The 23,543-nt window shown below is 43.7% G+C and overlaps 1 protein-coding gene across 1 annotated transcript in view; it reads left to right on the top strand.

The window, feature by feature from the left end:
* LOC117765011 (protein sidekick-1-like) overlaps positions 1 to 23,543 on the top strand; it is a 231,940-nt gene that overhangs the window by 151,468 nt on the left and 56,929 nt on the right. The window contains 10 exon segments of the mRNA XM_034591217.1: positions 1,606 to 1,781; positions 5,123 to 5,206; positions 7,112 to 7,306; positions 8,309 to 8,425; positions 8,575 to 8,742; positions 9,184 to 9,286; positions 9,401 to 9,574; positions 12,614 to 12,750; positions 14,460 to 14,607; positions 21,962 to 22,102. Coding sequence (XP_034447108.1) covers positions 1,606 to 1,781; positions 5,123 to 5,206; positions 7,112 to 7,306; positions 8,309 to 8,425; positions 8,575 to 8,742; positions 9,184 to 9,286; positions 9,401 to 9,574; positions 12,614 to 12,750; positions 14,460 to 14,607; positions 21,962 to 22,102 — 1,443 coding nt within the window.

Below are 23,543 nucleotides of genomic sequence, written 5' to 3'. Positions count from 1 at the left end.
CCATTTCTGATATCAGAGAGGCAGCCGCTGAAGAATAGTCCACAGAGATAATTCTGTAGCCAGAGAACAAATGCAAGAGACAAACTTTACCATTGGAGTTTTGGAAGAATGTGGAGTAAGAAATCAAATCTCCTCTCCAGATCCATTAACCATCAAGTCATCCAGTCTTACACACCAGTGCCGTCCTGGTAAAAGAACTAAAAATAATTAGAAGTCTGAGTGAAAACAGGCAGCGCCAGTAGGCCTGATATCAAGAGCTCCAAATCTGCTTTTCACTTTCAGAGTCTTTTGTTGTGGACAGGATCCGCTGAGTAAGCAAGTTAGAATCCTGACATATCTGCCTCGCAGTGAATTTAAAAAGTTTTTCCATTCGACTTTGTTTTTACCTCCAGGTGTTTCATCTGAGAGAGGAAGCAGCTGGAGAACTCTGAACTGTGTCCTAATGAAAGTCTGACTTTATAGTATTGAGCTTTATATTAGTTGAACTGAGCTTAATTCAATTGTGATAATAATAATAATAACAATACTAATAATCATAATTATAAAATATGTAGTCAGAAATAGACAGAAAGCAATATTGATAACATATTAGACAACTCCAATGCTTTCTCTATTGTTATCATCAGTTTAGTTTCTGGAGCTTTAGTTTTACAAAAACGTCTCCACCATAAACTTAATTGTTATAATAATCATATAAATCCTATATGTAGTGGACTCGTCAATCTTTCTTGTTGTTGTTGAGCTGTAACGTTGGCTTTCTTTTAAAACTGGAAATGGTCTGTATTTAGTAAAGTGCTCTTCTGGACTTGATGACCACTCAACGCTCTCAACATTACAATTATGCCATCAACACTGTCACACATTCATACCGTGCAGTTACATGCATATATATCGACATGGGGAATGTAGGAGCCGGGGATTGAACCACAGACCCTCTGGTTAGTGGACGACCCACTCTACTCCTGATCCACAGCCCCAGTCAGAGAGACTGTGCAGACAAATCCCATAATTGAAGTAAAGCTTATGTTGGCATGAAGAGAACACATCTGGAAGAGAGTTCCAGCTGCTGATTATGACATAATCATCTGTTTTCCTTGTAAGTCAGTTGAACATTTCAATGCAGATTCCCTGTAAGGATTGGATTATTTCATGAAAATGCACCAAAAACATTGAGCTTCAATTGAAAGGATGTTTTGCCTTATTAATGCTATTTTTTCCTCAAACACACACACACACACAAACACAGAGTCTCAAAAGAATTGTTTCGCTGTTGTTTTATCCAAAAACAGAATTTCCTTTTTCATGAAAACTCGGTCTGTCCCTTTCCTTAACATCCCCAGTAACTGACTGAAGCTCCTTCATGCTGAGTGGAGCTGACTGCTCTGATGTGCATGCTGTCATCATTCATTTCCTGCCTCATTGACACGTAAACTGATGGATTTAATATGTTGTAATTGCCTTCTGTCACTCTTTTGCTTTTTCTGCGATTTTCCCACACTTCTCTCATCTCTTCTCATCTCTTCACGTCTCTTCTCATCTCTTTTCTCTTCTCTTCTCTTCTCTTCTCTTCTCCTCCTCCTTCTCCTCATCTCCTCCTCCTCTCAGACCGGTGGACAACCTCGCGGTGTCATGGAAACGGGACGGGCGTCGGCTGACCAGTGGGCGTCGGCTCGTTTTTCCTGCCCCCACGTCTTCTGACACCGGGCTATATGTTTGTGAAGCGTTGCTTAGTAACAGCACTGCCAAACCTGCGGAGGCAAGGGCACACCTCACTGTGATAGGTAAGGAAAATGCCAATCACACACTCACACACACACACACACACACACACACACACACACACACACACACACACACACACACACACACACACACACACACACACACACACACACACAGCCTAACATGATTACCCTGGGTAGACCCGGCCCATCAAGACAAATGGTGTAAACATGTTCCATTAATCCCCGTTTTAAACTCGCTCTTGTATTTCCTTGTACATGTTTTGGCTTCAGGCACAGTTGCCTTCTGTTTATTCCTCCATTTATTCTTTTCTTTTCTCCGGGAACTGTGACTGTGAAAACCTCAGGCGGTGGCTGTCAGCTGCAGGCCTCCCCGAGCCGAGTCTGTTGTCCACATTCACCAATAAACTGTCCGTCCCTGTCAGAAACAACTGTTGCGTTCAGGTGCACACGAACTGGCCCATGTGTGATCACAAAACACACGAATGTGTGGAGCCGACGCTCACACGCTTAATCACAGCACCACGCCACGGACACACATGCTGGTTTGGCGCCGGCAGCTAAATTAGTTTTCTTCCCTGGAGACGCAAATCAATAAGACAACACTGGAAGCACTCAAACACGGGCGTCACACAAACCCCTCCCGCCCCTTGATATGTGTGTGTAAATAGAAAACAACATACATGCAGGCAGGCAGGGAGTGTCTGATGGATGAAGCGAAACTTTTTCTCTTCCAGTTCGTCGGCGTCTTCTTGATCTTCTTTGAGCGTCGGAGCGAGGGAGCACCTAACGCACAGAGAGCAAACTACCCATGCCTGCAAAATTCTCACTAGTGAGAAAAGAACTGCCCTAAATATTTATGCTCCGCTTTCTTTTCGTGCCCCCTCACTATCTACCACACTTTTTTTGTTCCGTCTTCGCACGGTCCTCCCTTCTCTCTACATGATCTTCCTTCATTAAGGCCAACAGGACTGTTCAGGCCTCCCTGACAGGGGCGACGTCTTCATGCATTCATATATGTATCAGAGATGCCGACACTAATGAATACATTGGTGCTGATCCGCTTTCTGCTGTGGGCTCAACAGACCTTGATGCAGGGAAAGAGATTCCTAAACAGAATAGTGTATGTGTCTGTGTAAAAGAAAGGAAGAGCTTCAAAGGCATTCATTATTCAATTTCACTTCTTTTTGGCCTGATCCGCTAATCGGAATATGTATGACACCGCGTGCTCGTGCTATACGCCGCACAGATGACGACCGTTGCCCAAAAAAAAAACAATATATCTGTTGTTGTTCTCCATCTTTGTTTTGCAGGCAGGGAGCAGAATATCCAGGAAAGCTCAAATCTCCAAACACAACCACCCAAACGCTGCGAAATGTGTTTTGTTGTATTTGTACGTCTAGGCCCTCGCACTCACCTGACTGAAGGGGATTAACGTCTCTGTGTTATCGGTGTCATGCCACATGGCTGTTATTCATCTCTTGTTTTCCTGTCCTCTGCTCGGCGCACGCTCCTCTCCTTCTCTTGTCAAAAAAAAAAAAAACACTCCACCGTGCACATAAAGATAGGAGATGGGAATACATGTGGGTTTAAAAGTTGGCAACAAACTGTAAAAGAACTTGTAGACAAGTAGAATAAATGTTGCACGGACATGAGAGTCTGCAGAGCGGCTGTCCTCATGCACACAAACACACACTCTCAAACACATTCTTGTCTTTCCATAGTTTTGAGGACACTCATAGTCATAATACCCCTTAACCTAACCTGAAACATCACAACTAAATGCAATAACCCAACCATTACCCTAAAACTAACCCCCCACAACCAAAATGTTCTAACAAATTCTAACCTGAACCTTTAATATAAAACCCTTTATTTACAGCCAGATAAGGTTCTGTTAACTTCTTTAATTACTTGAATTTAGCTGCAACTCAACTCTCTAAATCCGTTCAGGGGCTTTCAATCCTAACCTCAACCAATTTGATTTTTTATTGCCTAACCCTAAACCTTGCCCTCACCAAATTGAATCTACCTTTTCCAAGGCTTGGCGAACACATTCCCGACCGGAGAAAGCTCTGCCCAACACTGAAAGCTAATCGCTAAGGCGTAAAGATGTACAGATCCAATTATTGAGAATCCAATTCTAACCTATCCATTCAAATCCTTCTCATTTATGGGGCAGGACCCCACAAAGCAAAGGGAACTCCAAGTGATATGCTCTGGTTTTTGGCTCCCCTCTCCAAAACATGTAGACAGATTCATAACCTTGAAACCAAGTCTTATTCCACAATCATCCATTTGAAAATCACCTCACAAAGAGACTTTAGAACCGAAATTCTCTCTTCCAACTATAAAAAGACAAGTACACACACTCAGGCTTGGAACAAAAACAAAATCATTTAAAATAAAGCGGCATTAAAATTACAACATTGTGTCAGAAACATTATTATTGTATGTTGTTCTTGTGCAAGTGTGGAGCCTTAGGAAAAGAGCACAGAGGTGAAACTTCTATTAAAAAGCCGTCTTTTCTTTCGATAAGAATTCCATCTTTGTGAAAAACCCGTATGCACATTCATTATTTAGAGCATACACTGGACATTTCATTTTCCTCAAAGTCATTTTTCAGTGAACAGGTGCCAGTACTGTAGGGAGCCACTTTTTCCAGAGATGCCAGACTGAAAATGAATTAGCTGCTGTGTTGCCCTCTCCGCCCTCTCCACCCTCTCCACCCTCTCCACCCTCTCTGGGCTCGCGGTGTCAATATCTCTCGCTAAATATTAACAATTGTTTGGAGGAGGAGGTAATTCTTCTATCACATGTAGCAGGAGAGTAAGACACCAAAAGGCAAATACTCTCATTCAAATCCAGGGAAATGTTTCTCCTCAGAGCGGCTATCAGCGTTTAGAGCGACACTGGTGAAGATGTTTAGGGGGGAGAAACCATCATTGGTAGAGAAAATTGAGTAGTTTAAAAAACTGAATTTTTTTTGTCCCCTTGGGAAAGTAAGAGAATGTGTTTTTCTGTGAAAGTCATTTCACAGGACACACAGACAGAGAACCTGCCCCCCCCCCCCCAGTGACACTGAGGATACCCATGGCCAAAAGGGGGGGGACCCATTGTTATTCTGCAGCGCTGACTCCTCTGCTAAAGAATGAATACACGGAGAGAGCAAACTCCCAGTTCTTCTTCTGAGAGTCCCCCAGATGTTTAATGATTAAACGTGTTTCCTTGTTATTAGTAGTTCAGACATGTCGCGCACAGGAAGGGACTGTTGGTGTGTGTTGTTTGTCTGAGATGTTATTCTACACATATATTGTGTGTTTTTCAATATTTCAATGCTTTATTCTAACGCTTCGAATGTTGTGTTCAAACATTGGCAGAACCGCCCTCTCTGACCGCCCAGCCCAAGAGGAAGATCTTTGCTGAGCTCGACCGGAGTGTAGATATCCCCTGCCTCGCTACAGGTATACTGTGTGTGTGTCTGTGTGTATCTGTGTGTGTGCGTGTGTGTGTGTGTGTGTGTGTGTGTGTGTGTGTGTGTGTGTGTGTCTCAGTGTGTTTAAAATTAACTAGGTTGCTCCTCGCTGGAAGGAGAGGAGAAAAATATGTCAGTCTGTGTTTCCATCCCCTTTTCAATGATTCTAATTGCACTTGAAATTAAAAGCAAATATCGAATGTTGCAGCAAAAAAAAAAGAAAGTTAATTCTTCGCCAAGTTGGAAAAGTTGACGAATCAATAAAATTAAACAATTGAGTGCAAATGGAAAAAGACGCACGTGAATCATCTTGTGTCTTAAACTTGACTCAAACCTTTTCTGCAGTGGAGAGAAAGAAGTAAATTAGATGTTTGTGGTGCAATTAGAAAACTGCAACATCCCACAAATAGATAAAATAGAAATATGAGATTTGACAGGTGGTCTTTTTAATGACATCATCTTGCTCCACACTCTTCAGGAGAAATCCCGCCTGCGTTGGAGGCACATTAAAAACATCCGTAAACTATTTTACCATCCTCTGCAGGCAGGCGGAATTCAGCAAAGATTTGTATCCACTGCTTTTACTGTGCACGTTAAAGTTGTACAAGTGCACAGTTCTTTGTCCTCCTTCTGTTGATGTTCTGGTTGGTTTCCCTGGGAACTTGAGAATGGGGTGAGACATAATGAATTGTACAGATGGACACACATTAGGACGGCGTCTCCTCAAAGTTTTTCACAGTGTTGAAAAGGTGAAAGATGAAAAGGTGAGGGAATGGAGGGGGGGGTGTTATACCCTGCTGCTGTTATAAAGTCAGATGGCTCATTGAACTGATTGTGGTGACTCCTCATACGATGAATTCACAACTCCATCCACTCATCGGCGGCGTCTGTGCAGCGAACGTGAGATAGTTTGTCACGGACGCCGGGAGTTCTCTGCCACTCAGGCTTTGTCAAGGTGACTCCGTTTAAATCACATTATGCTGAGGTTTGATGTTATTCAGGATGTGTATGTTTGGTTTGAAGGCTTCTTGAGCAGTGACACTGTTTTCTTTTGGCAGAGTGAGCAGATTAACATGCTGAAACCAAGCCTGAAAATTGCTCTTGTTCGTGACTCTTGTTTTTAAGTGGATTACACGAAAACACAGTTTTGAGAGGGGATGGACACAAAAAAACCCAGCAACATACTGCCTCCCTCTTCTGACACACACTGAGAGCGAGTTTATGTCCCTCCTCAGTAATCTGATACAGTGGCAGTGTAATTAAATAGCGGCGGCCTGAGGGTATGGAGAGAGGGATGGAGGCTGGGAGGAGGAACGAGGGAAAGGAGAAGAGACAGATAGAGTGTGGAGTGACGGAGTGAGCGAGACGAGGAGGGGGTCGGAAAATATTTCACACGTGTCTGTGAAAAAGCTTGACACCAACAGATTGAGGAAAAAGTGCGAAATTCATCTTTCCCTCAAACTCCCACTCGTACGCACACACAAACACACGCGCCCCCCCCCCCCCCCCCCCCCCCCCTCGGAGTGCAAGGTTGAAACAGAGTAATTGCATGAGCCCCCTGCCTGTCATATCTGGCATGTCAGACAGGTGGGTGCTGATTCTGTAGATATTCAATGTGCTGCTCTTTCCCCCATCTTTTATTCAGATTGTTTTTTGGCCCCTTCTGCCACCCTTACCCTCCCACCCACACCCTCCGATCAATATATTATTAGCAGTCATTATGCCCGCATGCATATTTATAGGGAGAGTGGATAACCGTGAAGAAAAGAGTGTGTGTGGCTGTTTTAGTGGGAGTTTGAACGATCGGCAGTGAGGTCAGCTGGCTTGTTATTAAGGGAAAATCCGACATTATTCTCCCTCTTTGTGTTTTTCCCGTGCACGTGCACATGCGTAGGCGTGCCCCAGCCCAGGATAGAGTGGTACAAGGACGCGGTGCCTCTTTCCAAACTGGCGAACCCCAGATACAAAGTCACCGCAGCGGCGGGGCTGACGGTGCGCAGGGTGCAGCCGGGAGACGGAGGAATATTCCAGTGCTTTGCTCGCAGCGCTGCAGGAGAGACCCAGGCTCACACACAGCTCCTTGTCTCCAGTGAGTTGGTCCCACACACCAATCAAACATTGTGTCATACACACACCTACAGTAGCACTGTTATTAGATACCCTGCTAATTTCTCCCTGTCTTGATTTCATCTCTCCTCTTCACTTTGTTTCTCATTTATCTGAGTTAACGCTTCGACTGAACTTGCTTTTCATCTCCCTTATTTGTCTGTGTCAGCTACTTTATATGAGCTTATTCACGCTCTGATTCTTTTTAGGGCTGCAACTACAAAGAATAATCAATACATTTCATTATCAGTTTCCAGGTGATTTTTTTCAATTATTCGGTCAGAAAACACATCATGGTTTCCTAAAGACCGAGGTGACCAAAATATGCCGTTTCCCATCAAGAAGTCAATGAATTCTTGGCATCTCGCTTTAAAACCAAATCAAACTGTGAATGAATTATCCAAGTATGTGCTGATTATTTTTGATTAATCGACAATATCAGTTTTATTGTTCTTATTAGAACATTTAATATATCTACTAAACTATCTGTAAACCTGGAAACAGATGTTTGCTGCTGACAGGAATGAGAGGCTGCAGGTCAAAGAGTCAGAAGCAATTTAATTAGAAAATCAAACACCTACTATGCTGTTTGTTTTAGGAAGTGAGTTTTTCCGGGCAGCCAATCACAGCACGAAACTAAAACATGGCTTTTTTTTCACATTTTACAAAAATCTGCTAAATGTTCTGACTTGACTTGATCGTTTTCTTCATGTTCCAGCTGCTAAATTAAAGTTATATTTGTCTCTTTGGTCACATTGTGTTTAGTGAGCGTTTGATTATAATTAAAAAGTCTCCATGGAGCTTTCCCACCTCCACCTTCCACATTTATGCACAAACATGTTCTATCACGTAACGGATAAAACCCCCATTGATCACAGAGGACACGTTCTTTCTTTCTTCATTCTTCTGTTTTCTCCGTCATAATCAACTTCTGCTCTTTTCAGCCTCTTCTTCTCCTCTCATGCTCTCACTTTTGCGTTTTCAGGCGTGGCCCCCACATTTACTTCCCCCCCATTCGACCAAACAGTAACCGATGGCAACACGGCGTTGTTTACCTGCCAGACGAGCGGCGCTCCGAAACCTGCCATCACCTGGAGGAAAGGTAACCGACAGCAGCCGCTCCGTATTACACGCTGTGCACACTGACACTGATAAACATACTGTGTTTGTAATTAAAAACATGCCTAATGTCTTAATTACTTTCCTCCACCTCAAGGCTCTTTTTATAATTCCCTCTCTCCCTCTCTGTAGGATTGCAGGTCTTAGCCAGCGGCTCGGTGCAGGTTCCCAGGTTCACGCAGCTGCAGTCGGGTGGTTTGCAGATTCAGCCAGTCAGCTTCCAGGATTCGGGAGAATACACCTGCACCGCCTCCAACTCCGAGGGCAGCATCAACACCACGGCGGCGCTCACTGTGTTGCGTAAGACTCACAATGCTCACAGACACAAACAATACACTAAACTGCTCAATATACGTTTACTAAACAGACTAAAACAGTCGTGGAACAGTAATTTATCAGTAGCTGTCCAATCGCATTAGCCGAGGCTAGTGAACAGCCGTGGGATTGGTTATTGATGCAGTGGACCAGTGCAATGGTGAAATAATCTTCTGATTGGTCGAGGGGATGATTGATAAACCTATGGTAAACTTATTGATTGCCTTGTGTATGTATATACATCCTGACAGCTTCAGATGAAAGACTGTCGAATTATTCTGGAGCAGCATATATTTAAATGGGCACATATTGAATTAGTTAATACCAGAGGAGAATATCAAACTAATTCAATTTCAATTTCTTAAATTTATAACACCTCTTTTCGTCTTTCTCAGTTTTTAACTCTTTCTCTTTGGTCTTTTTCAGGACGCACAATCATTTCAGTGCCTCCGACAGACAAGCGTGTCATCAAGGGAACCACTGCTGTCCTGGACTGTAACGCCACACACGACGCCAGAGTCAATATCAGGTCACTTTTTTATCTTTATTACATGCGTACTTATCTCATAAACACCTGATTCTCTATGTTTCATGTGCAGTGGATGCATTCAGTATAAAGAACCTGTATACTTCCCTGTCGTAGCTTCAAGTGGGATCGTGGCGGTACGCCGGTCCCCCCGACCAGTGGGGCCCGTGTCTCTGTGCGCCAGGGCTCTCTGACAATTGGCCAGACGTGGTCAGGTGACATCGGGGACTACACCTGCACGGTGACATCACGGGCCGGCAACGATTCTCACTCCGCGCGCCTCGAAGTCATGTGAGTGCAAAGAATCCTGTAAGATGTTGGGAACTTACTGTCCATTGTCATTTCTGCCTGAAAAACGTTACACGGTCTATGGTTTCCACTCTTTATGCTAAGATAAGTTATAACCTATTGCATATTAACCAGTCTCATCTAACTCTTATTCTGCTTCTTCTTCTATACATAATCCTGTGCATTATATTTTCATCAGTATTTATACATAGATTCAAATACAGTGCAGGCTTTCATCCAAAAATACAAACGGTGATATCATTTTTCCTTTTGATTGGACACAAAAATTACTTTGACTTTTTGCACAGCAATCAAGAAGGAAATCAACCAATCCACAGCGTGATTGAAATTGCAGATGTGATTGGCAGGGAGGATTCGATGGGGTCGAGCGTTAAAATAAAAAAAAGTGATTGACTCTGCAGAACGCAATTTAGGACAAGCTGCAGATAGGTAATTTTGCACATTGCATTGCAAGTATTACTGTCAGATTATTTCACTGTAGCCCTAATGAAAAAAAATCCAATAATAACCACATTCTATCAGTGAGCAGACGCTCTCTCACCCAAAGACTTGTCAATGCAATTAAAACTACAAAGTGTGGGAATGTGGCGAGTGAGTGTGAGTTATTATTAGACATGGTGTAAGGTCATATCTGCGATCAGGTGCCCTGTGCACACAGCACACTCCCTGCTCCGGGAAACCAGAGCTGGGTTATATTCTTTAAGTGTGAAACTTGTACGCACAGTGTTCATGAGTGCATTCACATGGTGAGTGTGTGGCATGAGCAGCAGGCACTCCTCAGATGTCACACAGCCTCGTCACAGCCGCTGTGAGAGGAGTGTCAGGTAGTGGCATTTTTTATATAAATGTGCACTCGTACAATATACTTGTAAAAAGGCACTTATGATATATTAATACAGTTGCAGGCTGCGTGAGAGAAAGAACACGAGTCCAAATCCTTATAAATTATAGAAAGACAAGAGGTTACATGTGTCAAACTCTGAGGGAGGAAGCGGATCTCTGATTATGGCTGTGCGAAAAATATGTGGGGGAACGAAGGGCTTTCTGTACGACTGTGTGTGTGTGTGTGTGTGTGTGGGTGTGTGTGTGTGTGTGTGTGTGTGCATGTGTGTGTATGTGAATGCGTGTGACTGACATTCTCGTTAGCTCAGTATCAACGGGTCACAGAGGGTAACAGACGCTGGCGTCTGAGGAGACAGACTAATTACCAGCAGGTTATTGGTTCAGCTCCCACAAGACCCACCCATGTGTTTGTGAGTGAGTGTGTCTGCGTGTGTTTGTGTGTGCGTGTGCTGCGTGAAGGTATCGGCTCTAACGTTCTCTAAGCTCATCTATTAATTAATACAATCATGTCAGCTCGGAGAAGAAAACATCATTCTCTTTTCCCCTCGCTCCCTCTCTGCCTCATTCGCTGCCGTACTTGCTTCTTCCTCTCGTGCACGTCACTCTCCCACTACTTCTAACATTACGTCTTTCTCTTCATTCCCCTCTCTCTCTCTCTCTCTCTCTCTCTCTCTCTCTCTCTCACTCTCTCTCTCTCTCTCTCTCTCTCTGTTTTCCTCATTTTCTGACATGTTACACACGTGAATATTAAAATGTAAAGCAGCGCACACAAAAAACAAGCACTGACGCATTTTAACTGCATCATATTCTGATGAAATTTGAGGCTGCGGTCTGTCAAGAGGAGACCCCTTGGATTGGATATTCACACATCATTGATTGTAATAATTAATAAGTAATAATTAATGAGCTTATGAATATGAGATGCAGCCAGTACGGGCACAAGGGACCTCGTTTTTCATCACGGTTTCAGTGTAAATATATTTATATTGATCTTTTATGTGCTCTGTTAATATCCTCACTCTTATTATTACCTTCACACGGAGAGACACTGATATCTGCTTTCCCGTCCCTCTCCTCCTTCAAGCCAACTGTTTTTTAAACAGAGTTATGAGCCACTAAATTCAGTATAATCAAACGTCTGGACACTCTGTATTGCTTTCATGAATATATCTGTGTTGCTGTCTTTTTTTTATTAACATGGCAGCGATGCACAAGCATTCACAGGGGGGACGGCCAAGTGTCTGGAGGATTTGGTTTTAATAAATGTTGTAAGATATGTGCAGCAAACCTACAGGGGAAAAAATATCAGCATAAAAAATAGGCAAACCACAGATATATATAAAAGGTATTCATCCACTGGAACTGGTCCCGGACTGTCAGCGCCAACATTATTCTACCACACACATCTAATAGAAAAGCAAAACACAGGTAACAAATATCAGTCTGATGAGAAGTCTTGGCACATTTTCACAGACTTGTTTATAGTTTATATTAGTTTCACACATTGGAAAATATGGTGATTTGCTTCCTTGTGGAGAGTTAGATGAGAAATTGATACTTCTTCACTTCGGCAGCGTGAATATTAATCAAGAGCTGAAGCTAGTTTGACAAAAAGACTGGAATCAGGTCTGGTTTGCTGCACCTGGAAAACTCTCCAATTTACAAGTTGTGCACGACTTTTGATTTAATCTGTACAAAAACCAGTTTACATCAAGTGGGAAAATGACAAGTTGTGGTTTTAGTGGGAGTTGTGCGCTCGAACTGTTCTTTCTGCTTTCTCCCCTGGTTGCAAACCAAGAAATAGCCGAATAGGTTTTACGTTTTTCAATGAATTCCTATGGTTGTTAGTTGTAACCATGGGAATATTTTCCATCTCTACCTTTTGCCTAATTAATGTGACGTTGGTAAAACCTGTAGAGATGCTATTGGTTTGATTTTGTTTCTTTTGGATGGACAGAGCTCGGCTGTTTCCTCCCATTTCCTGTCTCTGTACGATGCTAAGCTAACCAGCCGCTGGCTATAGCTTCATGTTCAGTGTACAGATCCTTTCATCCAATTCTTGGCAAAAATGCTCAAACATGCCCAACTCTTCCTCTTAAGACTTCTGATGAATTCACTGGAGAAATGTCCGTTAAGCTCACAGTGCCTGTGATGTTCTCTTGTCTTTGTTGTTCTCAGCGAGCTGCCGCACTCCCCCCGCTCCCTGACGGCCCGGCTCAATGACTCCGACTCCCGCTCCGTCCACCTGTCCTGGCTGCGCCCCTTCGATGGAAACTCCCCTCTTCTGTATTACCTGCTGGAGCTATCGGAGAACAGTACGTGTGTGTGTGTGTGTGTATCTGTGTGTGTGTGTGTGTGTCTGTGTGTGTGTGTGCATTCTTATAGTCCCTGAGCGGCAAAGCGGCAAACAGCTGTACACTTGCTGTCTACCAGGCACTGACACACACTCATTTACAAGAGGCAGACATATGGAGAATGGTGTTGCTGTGTAAATGTTCATCCTGGTTCCCTATAAATAAACTCTTATTTTCCCTCCCTCCATCCCTCCCTCCCTCGTTACGCCTCCCCCTCTCTTTCTGTCTCTCACTCTCTCCACGGCAGATGTTTTAACAGCAGGCTGGCTCTCTGTCAAAAGAGAAGTAGAGGTGGGGAGAGAAAGATGAGAGCGGGGCCGAGGAGAGTAGAGAGACAGGAGGGAGACGGCTGCAGAGCCACTCTCACTCCTGCTGTAAACTAAAGGGACGAGTGGTTTGGCGAAACATTACGTGCACAGCCGAGCACCTGGCTCGTGACTGACGGACGAGGAGGAAACGTTGACGTATCACAGTTTAGACATTTTGAATAATCTCCGCTCTGATTGTGAAGGAAATTGTGCTGGATGTGAGAGTTAATCTGGAGATGGATGATGTTTGAGGTGAAGCTATTCATTCTCAATACCGGAGGCGTCAGGGAGACCAGGCTGATGATCCGTACAGAGAGTTAACAAGGGAACAGGTGTATCGCCATCAAATCTGCCCCGACCAAGCAAAAAGGAGAATTGCAGTGGCCACATACCATTAGTCTTCATGTGGCGCTGCTCTAATGGAACAAATATGTCTAAACCTCGGCTCATCTCGCCAAAACGTTGTTGAGTCTCCAGGAAACGTCTGAGTGTCCCCTCACAGAGATGTTATGGATCTGGCTTCCTACCTCAACCTAGGATGCTACAAATACTACCACAGAGAAATGTGTCTTCCTCTGACCCAAACAAATAACACAATGTATTCCAAGTGAAAAAGGAATAAAACTAAATCAACACAATAAACCTAAACCATAGAATTTCCATAACCCCTGATAACGTTTAGAGGGAAAAGCATGAATAGGACTTCAAGTCCTCTGCTGTCGCAATTTCAACTGCTGTTCTTCAGACTGTACATTCCAAAACAATGATAAAAAAAAAATTGTATGAACTCGAGAGAGACACGAGAGAGGAAATGCGGCGAGGGACCAAAACAGGGACGGATGAAGAGAGAGATAAGGGAAAGCCGAGAGTTTAAATGTCGATTTCTGTGAAGACTGAACCAAGGCATTGAGGAATGAGTGAGAGTTCTGTTTACTACCTATTTTGTGTTTGTGTGTGTGTGTGTGTGTGTGAGGTTGTGTTATATATTAGATTCTTTTGGAATGTAACTCGGCTGTGTGTGTTGTGTATTTTCATGACCATCCCTCTCTCTTGTTCTGACATGTAGCTGCTGCCGTGATACTAGTGTAACTGTCTGTGGTGTCTTCAGAAGAAAGATAAGCTGGCAACAAGCTGGCACGGACACACACCGGCTTCTCTATTAATCCCCTTCTTCGATCTAAACTTTCTTTCTTGGGGCATCCTAAGATTCCCCCCCCCCTGTAACTTTCTTCCATCCTTCCTGGCCTCTTTTATCTGTTCCTCCCCCTCTTTACTTTTGATTCATGGGTCCTGAGTGTGTCTCTGTTTGTCCTGCCTCCGCCAGATATTATCAGCCTCTAATCTTTTGTTTCCCCCGTCTAGACTCGCCGTGGAAGGTGTACCTATCAGAGGTCGATCCCGCCGTGTCCGAGGTGTCGGTGGGCGGGCTCACACCTGCCAGGACCTATCAGTTCAGACTCTGTGCTGTCAATCAAGTGGGCAGGGGTCAGTACAGCGCGGAGACACAACGGTAAGAGAACAACACGCACAATCGCAGACTCATACTCACTATCACCGATACTTCTCGTGATGCCACACCACCACACTTACTATTTCACTGATGTTTTCCACAAAAAGCATGAAACCCATTCTTGATGTAGAACATGCTATGATTTGTGTGAAATAGAGTTTTATTTGCCCTGTTCCATCTCTGTGTAATAGACTCGGTCACACTGCCTCACACAAACTGGGAATGAATAAACAGAAACCTTTCTACAGTCAAAAGCTGCAGTGTATGCACCCACACACACACTCTAATTTGTGTGTCTAAGTAAGTGGCTGTGTGTGTGTGTGTGTGTGTGTGTGTGTGTGTGTGTGTGTGTGTGTGTGTGTGTGTGTGTGTGTGTGTGTGTGTGTGTGTGTGTGTGTGTGTGTCTCTGTGTGTGTAAGTTATCATGTGGATGAATAGGAATATGGGATTCAGAATGGGGATGAAACATGGATGGATTCTAACAAGGCGAGGATGAAGGGAGCAGTCGTTTTTTGTTTAGAATCCATTTCCTTTGCAATGAGCAATTTATATTCATCACATCCATGCTGTACATGTCTACACTGTGTGTGTGTGTGTGTGTGTGTGTGTGTGTGTGTGTGTGTGTGTGTGTGTTCCATTGCACATACTGAAGTAAGCAGCAAAAATGATGAAATTAATGGTTCTGCGTGTGTAAAAAAAGAGAGCGTTGGCCTGAAAAGTAAATAAATTGCCGTGCAGATGTTTTTATGTCTGTGTGTTTGTGCACGAGTGTTCCTGTTTATCCCGAGAGAAAAAACCCTAATGGGGGTAATTATGATGCCATAGCATTGATGGAACTGCAGTGAAAGAGGGTTTAGTGGAGGTGTGGCGAGAGTTTTAGTTAAAGACCACACTCACACCAAATCTCCGTCACGTGCACAATGCAACAGATGTGACGATGCACCCACACACACACGTGAACATGGTTTTTGTCTGGCTGAAGAGTCTGACCAGAGGCAGATGCCAGTTGCGTTTCTGCCAAATAGACTCTCAGCAGCATCAACGGCAGCTGTAGACGTTGCAATCACACGTTCACACGCCTCAGAATCGGTCTCTTTCACTTTCCTTCCCCCTCAGCGTGTAGTTCTTTCCTCTCTAGCTTGTCATAAACTGAGTCTTTCTCTGCTTTGTTCTCCTTTTATTCAAAGAATGGCCTGAATGCTTCTTATTTTCAGCCATTTCTCTCCTCCTACATGCACCAGTGTATTGTTTGTGTCCAACAGCCAGGCTCTATAGTCCAAGGTTGGTTGTCAGGGGCCCTGGGGAGTAGATTGGATTGATCCCCTTCAAACGAATGACTGGCAGGAGGACAAGTCATCACTGGTCAGCGCATCAGACCAGATGGACACCTCTCTACTTCGTTGTGTTTGTTTCATACATAACCGCGTGCACTTCGCCTCTCATCTGCTGGACGTCTGCCTGGACGAGACACGCACATGATTAGTCGCCGATGCCAAGGCTGAGGCCGCACTTGAAAAACACAGGGAAGAGAGCGAGGCGGAGTGAAAATGTCCTGCTGAAGCTCGGGTGCCAAATGAGAAGGATGACAAAATACAGTAATGTGGACAGAGGGAGGGAACGGAGGAGCGAGTGAAGGAGCGGTTTTGTAATATTGATGACAAAAAGCCCTTATTAAAGTTTGAACGTCCAGCTGCTTCTGCACGCTCCCATTTTGTTCTCGTCCTCATGAGGATCTTTAACACAACAGCGTTCATTTATACTTGTTTTTACATTCTCCCCCCCTGTCCGTTTGTTTGTCTATTGCTTTGTTACTTCTGGATGGATTACCATGATATTTGATGGAAGGATGCGTGTCGCTCAGGGAAGAAGCCATTTGATTTTGCTGTGGATCCAGGAATTTATTTTAATGTTCTTTATCATTTCGGGATTCTCAACATTTTCCTGGATTTCTGAAAATGTAGTTCAGGGCTCTTGATGGAAACAACTCAGGCGTGTTTAGGGGGCTGATACTTATCCAAATACAAATCTGGATCTAGAGAATTAAAGTGTGGTTTCATAAGGGCTCTACTCAGAGCTTCTCACCCTGCGTGTCTGTTCGTGCCTCCTCTCGTACAAGAGAGTCCACAGGCACACCACGTTGCCAGGAAAAGGGGGTCATGAGAGACGATCATCCAGTAAGAGCATGTGAATGATTGTGATCAGAGCTGAAAAACATTACTTCTTAATGCCGAAACTCTTTCTATGAATCCAATTATACCATCTGGACTGTCACACATACGGGGATTTACTCATGCATAGCGTGCACTCCACACCATTACCGTCTTTACAGAGGAAGCATTAACACATAAGACAGATTATGCAGAAATGCCTCGAACTTCCAGGCATCATCACGACTTTAAAGCATCAGTCTCCGTTCTCGTTTCTTATATATATATTTTTTTTTCATTCCAGCTGTTCAGTCAGAACCAGAACACATTAGAATTTCTCCTCGGGGTATTCTACTGTCAAAGTGTAGAAGCATACACAAGCCTAATGTGCATGTGGATGTTTTTAATGCTTTGGGAGCTTCACAGATTTATCATTTACAAGGGATTTGCTCTGTGCTTCCCAACATCTCAGCTGTAAATCGGTGGTTCATTGTTGCTCCAAAGGTTCTTTTAATGTGGCGAGTGATTACTTATGTTTATGATATAGAGCAGATGATTGCAGAGAGAAGGTTTGAGAAGAGCTTTGCCAGAGGAGAAGCTCATTATTAGCAAAATTACATGTTGTCTTTGAACGTTTTGAACAGGAGGAAATAAGCCGCAGCCTCCTCCTACATGCACCTGGCTGGATCCCACTGATACCAGCAATATAAGCAGGACGTACACTTGCACATAAATACAAGCCTGAGTCATCTCATTACTGCATGTTTATATAGGTCTGATGTTTACTGTTTGGAGGGGGTGCAGAGGAACAGCAGTAAAACTCACTGTGCGGTACTGGGAACATTTTTAGATGTTAGCTGGAAACACAAACAACTAACACTATACGTTCTATATATATATATATATATATGAGTCAAAATAAAACAGGAATAAGGTAAATTCAGTGATGTCTAACGTACTTTAACTTTAGCTTTTCATAATGATGCAGTATCGCATAAAATTAGAAGTTTTTGGAGGTCAATAGATTTAGATATTGTTTGCACCTAAGCAGGGGCGGTCGCTGACAAGTCACTTACTAATAACACAAACTATAAATATGACAACAAATTGTTAAAACCATTTTCAAACTATATTCAGTGACGTGTGGCTTCGCTCAAAGCTATAGAGTAAACAAGGAATGAGTTAAATGTGCACTTCACTGAATCAGGAGTCGTGCAACTCTTAAACTAACCTGAGCCCCCATAATTGGCCCCTCTGTGTAAACTGTGTCCCTTTATGGCCCCTAAATTAAAAAAAATCCCGCATCCACCACATAAGAGAAATGCACTTACTAATTTGCTAAATTTAATGAAATCAAGAATGTAGTCCCAGGGGCTGATAGCAGCGCACGAGCTCTACAGAGATTCTAGTGAGAGAATATTTTGCAGATCATAAATTCAAATTAACTAGATTAAATTAAAATGATTTTAGCACAACGGATCTCCTTAGTTCCTCCTGTTCATGAATATCTGTACCAAATATTACATGGTTATGTATCTAGTAGTGGGAGAGAGGATTCACAGGAGATCAGAATTTATGAACTCACAGTGGCACTAGAGGAAAAGTCGAGGGATCACCAATGGTTTTCAGGTTCATCCTGTTCAAGAATTCACACCAATCCATCAGTGAGCTGCTGAGACATTTGAGTCAACAGTTATAATGATTTTTAATGGCTTACCTCTGTCTATGAGCCAAAACATGTCTCCTTCCAGGCGACGCTTCTACGAGAATGTTGTTTATTATCAGCGACACGGAGGATAAGCGACTGTAGCCGGCACTTACGTCCATCGATCGCTCATTGTTTGAGAAAAGCTCCAATCAGCCTCAAATTAGCCGAACCCGATAAACGGATGGACCTCTTGTCTTGATGCAGGTCATTAGTGTTTCCCTGCACCACGGACATAATCATGTACGTACACGAACAGACGGGAGCAGGTACAGCTCAGATTGTTTGTTTGCTTTGTTTGTTGTAAACGTGTGACAGTAAATCAACATCGGGAGACGAGGTACATTGAAAACAGTTTTGAAAAAAAATCACTACATTATTACAGTCGGCTTTCTTATCTTATGTTCTACGTGCGAAATGCGTTTTTCTTTTAAACCACCACCTACAATAATGACACAGTATCTACACTGACATTTGTATTGTTTTTGAAGCTGGTACGTGGTAAAGAATAAAAACAGTTTCTGATCAGTTACTCTGACTATGAATGTTGTTTTTATTTAAGTTACAAGCATGAAGGACGTGTACAGTAGCGGATCTGAGCCGCAGCTGGTTTTTGATTCACTGGGAGAGGATCCACTGCGTTTAATTTCCCCGACAGAGTCTCTTTAGTGTGTCAGCCTCCTCCATTAGAGCAGCTTTTAACCTCCAGCGCAACGGCACAACATTTAAAGGAGACCCGACTAAAAGTGTCAGGCGAGAAGAAAATAAGGTCATTTATCCAGTTGGTCGTAACCAGTCACATCACATCTGCTTTCGCTCTCTCTTTCCTTTTTTTTTTATTTCTATTACCCTCCATTCACATTGCTCTATTTCTCATTCCCCGCTGGACCAAAAATGTTCCCATCCTGTTTGAATAGAGGCCGACTTAACGTCTCGGTAACGCCGTTAAATTTAAGAGTCGTGTGTACGTGGATTTGGTGAGAAAGCCACGGGCACTGGACTGTGGAGAATGACAAAGATAGAAAGTTTTTCTAATTCCCACAGCAGAGAGACTCACAAACTCCCACCACCACCACCCAACACACACAGACACACACACACTTTCACTCAGCCTAGAAAACATTGTAGATCTCCAGCAGAAAGCGTTCTCCTCCTTTCCTTAACAACAAGGGACAGAGAAAGTGTGTCAAGCAGCGATCAGCCAGTGTCGTTGTGCAGTGTTCGGTTGATGTATGGGTGTCGGTGTGAATGTCTGCAGCTGTTTAGGTGGATGTGAAGTGGAGTGTGTAGGTGTGTTGGTGTTTTCATACATGTGTGTAATCTCCACCGTGAAGTCGATGTCCTCACACTGAACCGACTGTATGAAATATTAACTCGTAAATGGCGGCAGGGAATTAAGGCGATTCACGGGGAGTTTCTGCAAATCCAGCAGAAGTGTGTTAATGTGCGTTTGTGTGTGTGTGTGTGTCATCTGCAGTCACAGAGTGAATGGCCGCATCTGTTCGGTACTGTATGGGGTTTGTGGGTGTTTGTGCGGCGTGAGTTTGTGTATGTGCATTAATGTGTGTCATCAATTTCGGTCAAAAGCAGTGGCATAGTTGAGGATTATATATACACCCCATTTCCAGACGGCTACACTAATGCCCATCTCATTCACACAAGGCCCATTAGCCCATGTGTGTGTGTGTGGGTGTAGATGTCTGCGCCTGCAGCACCTGGTGCTGTCTGACAGTGCCTAACCTAATGGAAGTAAAGCACAGCTGTAAAACCACTGGCCTGTGCCATATATCCGCCTGCACAAGTCTCCAGCTAACAGCTTTCGCACCCCTACTCTCACACAAACACACGCATATAGATGTGCACACACATTTATAGGCACGCACAGATTCAGACACACACAAATACGGGGGAGCCCAAACCACAGCTAATGGCTCAATAGCTTATAGAGAATCATTCGGGGAGAGATGGGGCACAGTGGGGGGAAGTGAGGGGGGGGTTTGGCGAGAGAGGGTAATGTAAATCTGCAGGCGTAATCCATGGAAGGGAAAAGACCATCGGATGTAGCAGTGTGTCTTAAGCGGGAGAAATTTGTTTGGTGTGTTTGTTTGTTTGTGTGTGTGTGTGTGTGTGTGTGTGTGTGTGTGTGTGTGTGTGTGTGTGTGTGTGTGTGTGTGTGTGTGTTAGCACATATGGCTCTGATTACATTATCTGAGCTGCTTACAGTAAAGCCAGAAGCTGACCAAGTCGGCCTGTGTGCTTTATCAACCATGAGAGGGCTGGGAGCTTTAATCACGGGTGGGGGGTTTGCGGGGGTTATGCGTGTGTCGGGGGGGGGTTGGGTGGGGGGGTAGTTATAGAGCGGAGCATGAGGGAAGGAGATGAGTAAAAGATAGAAGGATGAAATAATTGAGGCCAAAGGACCTGATGGATGAAAGGTGAAAGTTTGCAGATGGGGGAGAATAAAACTTGAGAAGTAGTTCAAAATGTCAAAAGAAAGATTGGGAAACTGATTCAGAGGAGAGGAGGGGGGGTCAGAGAGAGAGGTAGGGATAACACTTGTCCCACTGGAACTGAAAAGACAAGCTCATCGCTAATAGTGATTTAACTTTCTGCTGCTGTCAAATTGTGTAGCTGCTCTACTGGGGCAGCTGTGGTCGGGTTGAGGCTGATGTAGAAACTAACCAGACGAAGATTACTGGAGTGGAAAAAAACCTCAAGTTAAAAGATAAAAAACAATCATCTGCAACATGCAGACAGTAAATGTGTTGTTTGTTGTTCTCTGCCGATAGTGAGTAAAACACCTCATCTCACACCGAGTTCATGGACGTGTTTTACATGTTGTTTTAAACACCCAGTGTCAGCTCCATCATTCCCAGGAGAGATCCGCTGGCGCACTGGAAGTGATGCGTTCACCGGTTTCATCAGCGGCGGCGGCGGTTTGTTTGAAATAAATTAACAATAAAGCCTGAGATGAAAAACAAATGTTTTTAATGAAATTGCAAGATGCACCAGGAGAATGAGGGACGAGGAGGATGAGGGCAGAATTCATCAGAGCTGCTTAAAGCTGCGAAGTGACGCTCGGTAACAAGCTGTAGCTCGGCCCCGTGAATCTCTCCTGTGATAAACATGATCATTTGTTGTAAGACCGGGGTTCTTCCAACAACAAACAGTGGAACACGTTGTGATGACGTTAGAAAAAGAGGCAAAAGCGGCAAAGTCTCTGCTCCAAAAGTTCTGTCATGGTTGAAATTTCTTCCTCGAGTCGCGTGATCGTGTCTCCTGAACTATTGACGACACTGCCCCCGGTGATCTCAGTTAATGATCTCAGTTAATGCATCAAACATTGAGCTTAAATGAGTCTTTAGCCGACTTACCTGACGCACTGTTACCGTGCAAACTGTCCAGATAAGCGATATGTTGGACAAACTCTTACACTTCTTCAGAATAACTGATATCCTCATTACAAAATGATACTTATCTGCTCTGTGTGTGTGTGTTTTAGATTGATGCTCAGGGAGGAGGCACCCAGCGCTCCTCCAAAGAACATTGTGGCCAGCGGACGCACCAACCAGTCCATCATGGTGCAGTGGCAGCCTCCACCGGAACCCCAGCTCAACGGAGTCCTTCGAGGATACGTGCTCAGGTATACATACTCACAGAAGTGCACACACATGCATATTCGGCTTTATAGTAATGCCAGTGGGTGGTAGGTGTCCATTAATTTTTTGTAGAAAATGTCTCTGCAAAATATTTTATGGAGGATTCGTGACCTCACCGGGCTAATTGGTAACTGCGAACACATTAGCCAGCTGGGCGAGTGCGCCTCTGTCACAATAGGTACTCCAGCTTTTTTATTTTCTCTGCATTGTGTGGTTTACTCCCTCCAGCGTTTTGTCCTCGGGACAGAACGTCATTTCATTTAGTAAAGAGTTATTGAAGACGGTAAATAAAGCCCTCTGAGCTAATGAGCCTGCTGAAGGCCATTTAGCAGCTTCGTTATCACGCCTCTATTGTTGAGCAGTCTAGACTCCAACAGAGAAAGTTATACAAAAGAACGGCTTTGTCCCATTTTGGACACTTTGGCTCTTTGTTCCCTCAAAGGTCAGCACTCTCTAGACACTCAACCAATTTAAACTTCTCAAATGAATCTTCTAATTGCTCTAGTTCAAATGAAAATGCTTTAATTTCCACAGAATTCATCTTTTTCAGATACAAAGGTGGGTTTTGCTTGTTTGACTCAGAGGACTCAGCAGCACTCAGACTTCCGACACTCAGAAGTCAGTGTTTTACATTAATTACCTAACGACCGTGGCGTCAAACACAGAAGTTTCTGCTTTAGCTGTGTATGATCCTGTGGTGAGGACCTCGGCATAACACCGGCCTTCTTTGTGTGTCTGTCACTCAGGGCAGCACAGGAGAGCTGCTTGTGTATTTAACACAATCATTGATCGTTAACTGCCTCCTCTACTTGTGTGGGAAACCCTGAATTATATAAATAATTCCAATGTATTAAGGATCCATTTTAGTAACTGTGACGATAACACACTTTATTTGCAGCTACTAAATTAACAGTCAAAGAGCTTTGAATCAGTGTTATTTGTGTTACCAAAGCTTGATATTTGTACCATATGCAGACAAGTTAAAAAGCAAAAAACAAAAATTGTCAACAATTTTTTGTGTTTTCATCGTCAAAATGAAAAGAATCATGAGTTAAAGTTGTTGTTTTTCTAAAAATCACCACAGTTAAATTATAACATACAGAAATATTCCTTCCTCATTGCCCCTCTCTGTCCGTTATCACACATTTTAACCGCACACACACACATTCACACACATTCACACAAGTGCACTTTACAGATGCTCTGGCTGCCCTTGGTCGCTGTCCTTCATTTTGATGTGTGCCTGCAGTGTCACACACTGTGTGTAATCAAACTGTCATCAGCTGCCTCGCACGGATTTGCATATAATTGCAGGAGAAGTTATCAGGTCTTTATCCTCATTCATGGCGTTATCTGCCTCCTCTTCAGAAATCAGTCGAAAAGAGAAATTCACACTCGTACGACTCGACCGTATCATTTGGGCTT

Source organism: Hippoglossus hippoglossus, chromosome 1 (genome assembly GCF_009819705.1).
Source record: "Hippoglossus hippoglossus isolate fHipHip1 chromosome 1, fHipHip1.pri, whole genome shotgun sequence".
Classification (NCBI taxonomy): Eukaryota; Metazoa; Chordata; class Actinopteri; order Pleuronectiformes; family Pleuronectidae; genus Hippoglossus; species Hippoglossus hippoglossus.
Note: the sequence above shows the minus strand (reverse complement) of the source record. Positions and strands in the feature narration are given on the sequence as shown.